General features: G+C 39.1%; 1 protein-coding gene across 12 annotated transcripts in view; it reads left to right on the top strand.

Moving 5' to 3' along the window:
- Positions 1–10,173, top strand: part of LOC129779522 (spectrin beta chain) — a 173,922-nt gene that overhangs the window by 99,049 nt on the left and 64,700 nt on the right. For all 12 annotated transcript variants that reach the window (XM_055787053.1, XM_055787046.1, XM_055787054.1 and 9 more), the window contains one exon: positions 382–549. In XM_055787053.1, the coding sequence (XP_055643028.1) occupies positions 382–549 (168 nt within the window). The remainder of the gene's footprint in view (positions 1–381; positions 550–10,173) is intronic.

The raw sequence follows: 10,173 nt of genomic DNA, 5'->3' as shown, positions 1-10,173 counted from the left end.
CGATGAATTCTGATGAACGATCAACAAGGCCAAAAAGTTATAGGTTTGTTCGCTTGAAAATTGATGAATTTTCGGGCCGTTTAATGAGGAAAAAGGGAGAGACGACGAAACGGAAACGATAATCTGCGTCCCACATAGGCCCATGAATCACAATAAATCTTCCAGCAAGATCGGATATCATCAACTATACACCAACCACATATTGGCATAAATCACACAACTTTGTTGAGCAATCACGCTGTGTGCTCACCCCAAAATTATTATAATATGTCGGCTACAAAGCTAATTCATTTTAGGTAATAAATATTAATATGCATGTCTTCTTCTTCACTTTCTTCCCCAAAACCGTCACCCCCATGATCACGCACGCGTCACACATAGGCCAAGATGGAGGTCGAAGACCTGTTCACCGATCTGGCCGATGGAATCAAGCTACTGAAACTGCTCGAGATCATCTCGGGCGAGAAGCTCGGCAAGCCGAACAACGGCCGAATGCGGGTCCATAAAATTGAGAACGTAAACAAGAGTTTGGCCTTTCTGCACACCAAGGTAAGTTGTTTTCGTAGGTATGTTTTGTTATGAGCGAGAGATGAAAGGAGACAAAAAAATCTACTGCTGCTTTTGCTGCTGCAATCCAACGGTTTCGTTATGCGAAAGAGTTTCGATTTCGCCAAATTTGGTTATCACATTCTAATTTGAATGTGATCATCTGAGCACCTTTGTGCTATTGGCTTGGACGCCGGTTGGCATCATGCCAACCAGGGCTGAATCTACCTGCAACGTAATAACAGATTATGTTATATGAACTCGGTGTATTGAATGAGTTGTAACCCTGAGAAATAATTTCTCTTTCCGGTCAACGGCTTCGGCGGGTCGACCTTTATTCTCACCTTTTTTTAGAGTGCATCGACTCAAACCAAGCCGCCACACCACGAAAACATAACATGGCCTTTCAGAGGCATCAGCCCACCACAGTGTAAAAGGTGACAATTATTGAGGGTACTAAGTACAAATACTTTGGAGATATTTTTCGAAAAAAAGTTTTTGGGTTGGCCATAAACTCGTTCTCGCAACAAAAGCGCTACATTTGTGATACCTTCCGATACCTACCTTTAGTCTGGTAGCTTGAAAAACACACATCAACGTTCGGTCCATTGAGTAGCCGTGAATGCCTTATTTCATTTGCACTGTTGTTGTTCTGTTCGATGTACATGTGTTAACTTCAATTGATTGTTCTTTTTCGAACTATTGATCTAGTGTTTTTGATTCCTTTGTAGCTCAACAGATTAGTGTTAATGTGTTGCTGATCATTTGAATTGTTTGTTTACATTACTATTCTTCATTATTTAGTCTTACATTCACATGGTTCCAATGGAAAACAATGACGAATTCAGCTGTATTGTCTGAGAGAAAAAAAGAAACTGATAAATCCAAACTATTAGATTGTATATACTGCTTTCCAAGTGCTCCCTTCAGATGTAAAAACTTTGTAGATAATGCAATTCGTCGTATGAGAGAAGAAGAATATTTTCGTGCGACTGATTGCGATACGATCTACCAAAGAATTATTTCGATGCAAGTCCCTGATGTCTTCTTTCGCTGCTGGAATGAAAGCAACCATTCCAATCTCTGTTACTAATGAAATGCAGTTTGTTTCGCTTGAAATCAAGCTGATTACCACTACGATAGAAAGATCTCAGAAGTTCTTGTCGGTTGAGTTCGATGACGTTGTGATTGCTTTCAAAGACCTTAAACTAGAGAACAAAAAATTTTAAAAAAAATTATAGGAGGTGGACACAGATACAACCGCATTGTTGACGTAGAACTACGCTGTTATTTTATATAAGTCGCTTGTTTAAAACTTCGGATATTGTGCTGTGTAATTTTAGAAATAACCGTTTAGTAGAATGGTTTGATCGACCTGATTGATGATTCATTCTTGCCCTCGTAGAACAATTCACTAGCTGATCGTATGTCGCAATTTGTTTCATGTCAATGTATTGAAAATTTACCTCGAACGCTATTCCGGTGGCCTTTTTCGCAATTGACATACACTCGGTTACAAGCGGTTATATACTTGTTGCATCAGCATCATAATTCCACATCTCACAACTACATCAATATATCTTTGACACCGAATGGAAACAACACCAATGACAACACTTGCAGGTATCAAATACCATGCTACATTTTATTTAGTATTGCCTAGTGGTATCGCACCTTTAGGCATCGTTCGTACAACGTAAACCAAACGTTCGCCATAGCATGCATGCAGAGCCATACATTGGTGGCTTGAAGCTACTATAAATATAATTACTTCTCATCATTTCACACTATTCTCAAAATAAACGCTTCTGTTAATATTACTGGTCTCGGAAAAAGTTGCATTACTTTCTCATGCTCAAGATAAGCGCAGCTGTTATCCTCAATGGAGAAATTTTTGTTACTGATAAGCAAAATCCAATCACATACAACATTCTAGAACGACATTTACTTTCTTGGTAACTAAATGAACGAAATAAACTCTTTCTGTTAATCTGAACAATCAGTAATCTCTGTTTTAGCGTAGCGAAGAGTCACTATTTATACGTATGGGTTATGAATCACGCACATATACACACAAACATCCATATATCGATGGCTTGAAGCAACTAAATATACAAACATCTCCGTTTTGCGCTCTTCTCAACAAAAGCCCTTTCTGGTAATATTGCCGGTCTAGATTAGCTTAGCCAAATCACAGGAAAAATTACAGAACATTTATTTTCTTGGTGATCCGACGATAGCCTAGTTTGGTGATTTCCCACACAATTGTGTAGCTCAAGACATTATTGCAATGGCGTCAGTTTGATGCAATGATTGCAATGCCAGAGATATCAGCGAGGAAGTAATTTCTCGCCGAAACGAAGACATGTGATGGCGCCAAACAAGGAACGAATAAGCGATGTTCATTGCTTAGTATCTAGAACGATACTGAAAGCTTGTCTCAGCGATATCCACTGTTTATATTCTAGGCAAACATTCTCCTCCGTTCTTCTTCTTTTTCTTTGTTCACAGAGACTTTATATCTTGCGATTTCCCCTTTCGTTGTCCGTCGATAAGTAGCTCGATATTGACGGCACGGGTAGGAAAGTTCACAAATCAGCAGAACAAATGTATGGGAAAATGGACACGCTTATACTTTTCATGAATTTTAACCATTTACACATCAGAGGATTGTAATGTATAGCATATCAAACGAATCTTGAGGAATTTCTGATTCGTTTGGTATATAAGTCGCCAAAATCCGTTCGCGGCAAAAAAAAAGTTATTAACGTTAACTTTATTTCATAAAAACGTGACCTGTTTTCTGATGTGGCACCCTTAATGAAAGACGCAGTTCTTCGTCAATATGAGTAGAATTTTTGAAAAAGTCGCAAAACGAACTACAAAGCATATGTCGACAAGTCCGATGAAGCCGTTGTTGACAATAGCATTGTAGTCTGGAGAATATCAAGAGTTCCAAGTAAGAATGTGTCCCAGATTATTGAAACAGTCATTATCACTGCAACTGCTAAAGAGCTTAGAGGATGATAGGAATTATATGAATATTTGGGTTGATATGGGTGGTTTTGTTATTTTGACTAAGAAGAACGACAATAATAAGCCAGATTTGGTCAAAAACAGGGAAGATTTTAGTCGTGTCATAATCTAATACTGGGGCACTCTTAATGTGTCTGAATATGAGTCACATATGTGCATATTTTAGCATGATTTTGAAGTCATTGACGATGTGGATGACATACTGGTTTGCAGTGGTTTGCGACCGATCGGTATAGGAGTTCCACAAGGAACATTTGGAACCGGATTTGGCGACTCTTTTGGAATACTTCAGCGACAATTATCTTAAATACTTAAACCCAACAAAAACGAAATACATGATTTTTTACTTGCCTCGCTTCAACACCCCTATCCGCGTGTCAGGTGCTTGTCTGTTGAGAAAATCACAACTTTCAAATACTAAGGGCCACATTTAGATTCCTGTCTTCCATGGGATTCTCAAATAGAGCATGTATTGAAAAAAGTTTCAAATCTATGTGGCCTAATGGAAAAAGTACGTTGTTTTGTACCAAAAGAAGCATTGTTATGTATGTATCCATTTCATCCTTCATTATTTCATAATTGTTTAGGTCATGCAGCAAAATCCAAACTTAAAAGAGTTCGAACGCTGCAATAATCATCATGTGACGGTAATATCAGTCCATTACCGTTCACCGCTAATAATAACGCAACAATGGAGGCCTCATATCAACAGTCCTGCTGTGTATGGTCCAGCCCTGAAAATTCGAACAATAGGAATATTCTCACGCCGAAAAAAAAGGCGACTTGTGTATCGATAGAATCGGAATACTTTTACGCCTAAATGGCTACTGTGTAATAGATAAAAATGTGTATCGATGAGATAGGAATACTCTTACGTCAAAAATGGATACAACAGAATTATCGTTAGATAGAACAATAAACAAACTTATCGTTGGATAAAAATTTACACGAATAAATTCAACTCTGTTACAGCTGAATTGCTAAATGAGCCTAGTAAAATAAACAGATGGGATAAAAAAATAGGCTTGTGTGACACTCAAACAATTATATTTGTTCATGACAGTTTACACAATCCTAAATTGCATCAGAACATGAGCTTTTCGACTGGGATGAACCTTGCAAATACGAGAAATGGAAATGATTTATTGAGAAGCAGAGCATACACAAACTAGGTCTAACACGTATCATGAGTTCCCTTCAAAATTCCTTTAAAGGAATGTAGGAACTATGCTCCACTGGAATTTGATTTTTTTGTTTAGATTCTTCACATTTTTTTTTTGTTTTTGTTAGTAAGGGTCCACTACCAGTGGGTTCTTTGTCTGATTTGGAGAGTAAAAAATTATAGTCATGTCAGCACTGTTTCGATTGCCAAGCAGCAATTCGAATAGGGAAGGATACAGGGGGAAACTCGTTGTATCGATAACCTCACCATCTACGAATGACTCCTAAATCGCAATAAAACGTACCTATTTTTGAAGCGAATGGTGATTGGTTAGAAAAGTGGGTCTCTTCCGACAATATCAGGCGAAAACCGTTGTGCAGACTAGTCCGGCAAAGATGTCAAGAGTGTTCGGATACATTTAATAACTTCTCATTGGTGACAATTGTCCATGCAACAACTATTATTTGCAAGACATTCAGATATATTTCCTTCTTTTCTTCATATCAGATACAAAACAGTCATGTATATTTAGAATCAAGAAAATCAATTCCATGTCCTTGTTCACTAATCGCAGCTGATTGGGATAATTGCTAATGATGCAATAATGTGCAACGATTCGATTGGCAATGAACCAAAAGTTTTTGCATGGTAAGCATTCGAACAATGATGCTTATTTTGCGAGCGCAGTAATTTTTTTATACCTCAATTCGTTTTTTTTCTATTGCAAACAATTCGAGGTTCTACGGTTCCGGATCTCGATTCAACTCATGCCTGACTAGCGCCAAATTCATTACTGCACTCGCTTGTTGGAAACAAACCAATGCGGTCCAATGCCGAATTCCATCATCTTATTGAGCTGCTAAGTGCAAAAAGATTGGCGCTGAAAACAAGCTCCAACAGAATGATGGCAAGGTGGCAGGTGAATAACACACGCAAAATGACTAAATTCAGTTCGACTTAGGCGATATTGTTCGCCTAGTTCTCCACTTCACGGTTGGATACCTCCTCTTTGGGTACGGACTCTGCAATCTGTCGTTGTTGATGTTTTTTTTTGGTTTTGGCAATTTGGCCTAAATTCCACCTGATAGTACCAGACCGCCGTTGGTCACGGATGGATGGCACAATGCTCATTTGTTGCTCGTTTTTTGGGCATAAATTATTTACAAATAATGCGAACATTTTCGGTGTCGAATTCCGCTCGCAAAACAAAACAAAAAAAAACAACAACAAAATTGTGGTGATTCAGACCGATTACAGAATTTGTTAGTCGTAGGCCGTATCTCCGCGATTTATTTCGCGCAAACCATATTGGATCGGCGATTCAAAAGGCCATTGCCACTCGCTGCTGCTGCTGCTGAATTCGTGGGTGGATGAATGAAAAAAAAAAGAAATTAAACGCTGTGGACCAGATTACCGCGGATTGTCTTTATGCTAATTTTACGGCTCGATTAGGTGCGTCGGAGTGCTGATTTTTACCTTCTGTGTGTAATCGTGCTCTTGGTGGAAGGGTAGCGGGGTGTAGTCGCTGTGGGAAAATTGCACATTGTTATGTGATAACGCGGGTGCTACTCAACTTCGTCCGCCGGTGAGAGTTTGAAAAATTCCAAAGGTAAAGTGAGAGTTTGTTTGGGAGACGCTCTCTGGCGGGGCATGCTTGGAATAATTTTGCATTTCACTGTTTCACATTTGCCGGTGTCAACTGTCTCCCAGGCAGGGGACAGCAAAAAAAAATGAACGGTTCGGTAAGCGTAGAGAAATGATTAATATTGTTTTCGTTCGTGGTGGACATTTCGCTGAGCAGTACTGAATTATGCATGATATTGTTACATTTTTGTTCAGCTCTGCCTGGTTTAGCATTTTAGTTTGTGATGTAAGACGACAGTCTTTCATCGTTTCCAGCGATGTTTCCTGCCTCCGAACAAACTGATCGTGAACCTATTGTATGCTGAAATGCAGTATAGCTGGATTGCTTCACTTTAAAACAACACTTCAAAAGAAAAATGTACTATTTGTTGAATTTGGTATTTATACTAATATAAAATATAATAGGAACATGAATCATTCATGAACACTTACTTCCAATCAATCTGATTACCGTTAGAAAATTTCACTGCGGTTTCCGGATTTGAGAAATCTTCTTGAGTGAAACCGAATTCCATATTCATATTAACCAGAATTTTAGTATTGCATCTGATGGAATTTGTACACTGAAAGCAAAACATTTTTTTATTTATTCATTCATTTGCAGGGAAAAGCCCACATAAGTGGGCGCAAAACCTCATCTTTTAAGTATCAAACAGATTACATTAAATCCAACAGATACATATATATCTAAACTAATCTAAACTTACACATAAACTCATTCAATCTTGTTTAGAACATAAAAGAAACAATCAAGTAACAAGAAGATTATCATAAAACAAATTCTTAAGTCTATCACGGGACACATTAAAATCAAAACAACGATAACATTTATTGAACGTTCTGCACATGCTAATTAACGGTTCATTTGCGCCGTAGTTCGTTCGAGAGGCCGGGACGGCGAAAAAATAGTGAGAACGCAAGTTCACGCGTCTTATGTTGATGCCCAACTGTTGCAACAGTGCACCACAATCGATATCAGATCGCAACAGATCAACAATAAATATCGATTTGGAAACGTCGCGGCGAACACATAATAATTGTAGGCTCATCAAGATGCATCTACATTTGTATTCTGACAGATTGAAACGATCCCTCCATGGTAACCAACGAAGAGCAAAGCGTACGAATCTCCGTTGGATCGATTCGATGCGATTCACACTGTTGCTGTAGAAAGGTGCCGATACTACAGAACAGTATTCTAAAGTTGATCGAACCAAAGTAGAATAGTGTGCCTTCAAACAAGAAACATCTCTGAATTCTCTGGCGAACCGAAATATGAAGCCGAGTTGTTCTGAGGCCTTAGCGGAAACGTAAGCAACTTGATCCTTGAAGGTCAGTTTAGAGTCAAGTATGACCCTCAAGTCTTTGATATTCGACTCGCGGCTGAGGATATGATCCTGCAAGCAGTATGTAAAACAGATTGGTGATTTTTTCCTACAGAACGTGATAACTGCACATTTTGAGGCGTTTAGCACCATTCTATTTCTCTGACACCAATCATCAAAAACATCTAACTGCTGCTGAAGAAATAATGCGTCGCCTTGGTCCTTTCTAACAAAATAAAGTTTAAAATCGTCGGCGTATGATAGCTTCATGCACCTAATAGAAAAATGAACGTCGTTCAAATATAGTAAAAAAATGAAAGGTCCAAGGAGACTTCCTTGAGGTACGCCAGAAGATACAGAAAACGATTCAGAAATATGATCAACAATTTTTACAGCCATATATCGACCGGTAAGGTATGAGCGTAGCCAATTGAGAAGAGGACCGTGGAAGTCAAGTAACTCTAATTTGGCAATCGCAATGTTATGATTAATTTTATCAAACGCAGCCGAAAGATCCGTGTAAATAGCGTCGACTTGATGTCCTTTCATCATCTCGCGTATAATTGATGGGGTGTATTGTACGAGATTTGTAGCAGTAGATCTCTTCGGTATAAACCCATGCTGTTCGGAGGCAATGAAGCTGGAACAATTGTACTTAAGGTAATCCAGCACCAACAGTTCAAATAGTTTGGAGACTGCATATAAAGCAGCGATGCCGCGATAGTTCGAAACCGACTGTTTATCGCCCTTCTTGGAGATTGGAAAAACGAACGAGAACTTCCAGATCTCGGGAAAAATTTCAGAATTCAACGAAATGTTGAAGACGATTGCTAATGGTGCGAACAGAACATCAATGCATTTCTTGATGGCGAGCGAAGGTATTCCGTCTGGTCCAGCGGAGATAGAGTTTTTGAGACGTAGGCTAGCTTTTCGTACGTCTTCACCTGAAATTGACGGATGCGGCCTTATAGCACGATGCATAGGAACTTGACGCGCGACGGCTGAGATATGGTCTCTAGATAAAAATTCGTTGTGGAAGCACTGCTGAACTGTGACCGAAACCGATCAGCAATTCCCGCCGTGTCAGTTGCCTCTCGATCTGCATTGAACATAGTGGAAGGTAAACCTGACTCTTTCCGTTCATCATTCACATAGCTCCAGAATCTTTTAGGATTCGCTTTCAGCTTGTAGTAGTTAACGTTGATGGCAGTGTCTTAGAATATCAACAAATATTCACGAGAAACGAATATGATTTTGTTCCAGTGTAAATGACTTTTTTTCAGCTTGAAACACACTGACCTCATTATATTGATGACAATAACAAACGAGTTCATTTTGTTCATATCGCTGTTGCATGAGCAAATTTGCTATAATGAATGAATGCGACATTGAGTGGGGTTCATAACTTCGCTGTTATTTATACTTTGGATATCAAAAGCAACAAATTGATATTCATCACATCCGAAATGATATTCGTTCTTGCAGTGAGTTTAAGTTCAAAATAAATTTTATTTGGCGAGACGGTAGCAACGGCATATGCAGAATGGATACAACGAGTGGTTTTAGCTACCGTCAAGTCATTTGCGACATCGGGAATTTCATAAGGTATTTCCGATTACGGCATCCGGCAACTGCAAAACCCAACCGCACACAGCAGCCTCAGGTTAGATGTTAACAACAGCTGATATTCATTTGGCTGAAATGAAACTCAGTTCTGACGTTTCCGATAATCAAGATGAAAAAGACACTGGGTGGAAAAAATAAACATCAAAACATATTGAAGGACAAAAGTTCATTTGCTCATATTCAATGGTTGCCTGGATCTGTCATTTTAATTTTCGTTTGGAATATATAGGTTTTCGATGCAACCTAGCCCGAAAATCAATGCATTTGATCTTAGCGAACATGATTTTTTCCAACACTGGTTGATGGGCTTGATAAAGCCGTTTGTTGAGTTGCTTGTACCGTTTGTTGGCGATGTTATATTTTCGTTTCGTCACGATCGTACGATGTTTGCAAAACTTCTTTAAAGCAGCACGTTTGTAAGACTTCAGTCGCATCAGTCGATGTTAGGACCAAGGTGGGTTAATAGGTGGGGACGGAATTTTCGAATTGATCAATCGCATAAACGACAATATTGGAAAAAACAGATGTTGCTGCATTCGCATTACAACCCCGGAGTTCTTCGTCCCAGTTGATATGATCGAAAAAGGTGATCATCCCATTGAAGTCAGCTCTACGATAATCATAAGAAGGAAGTAGTCGCGGTACAGGTACTATTCATTTCAGCTTTTATTTTTGCTGATGAAAGTTTAGACTCAACAGCGAGGCGCTTGATATGTCGTTTGTCCCTATCCGTTAAACGAGTACGTCGTCCGGGACGCTTCTTTGTGGCGTACTGAGCACCCAACCGGATATAGTTTGTCACGGTATCTCTGCTCCTTCCAATTCTACGCGCTA

This window comes from Toxorhynchites rutilus, chromosome 3 (assembly GCF_029784135.1).
Source record: "Toxorhynchites rutilus septentrionalis strain SRP chromosome 3, ASM2978413v1, whole genome shotgun sequence".
Lineage (NCBI taxonomy): Eukaryota > Metazoa > Arthropoda > Insecta > Diptera > Culicidae > Toxorhynchites > Toxorhynchites rutilus.
The sequence above is the reverse complement of the archived record's forward strand: the minus strand, read 5'-3'. Positions and strand labels throughout refer to the sequence as shown.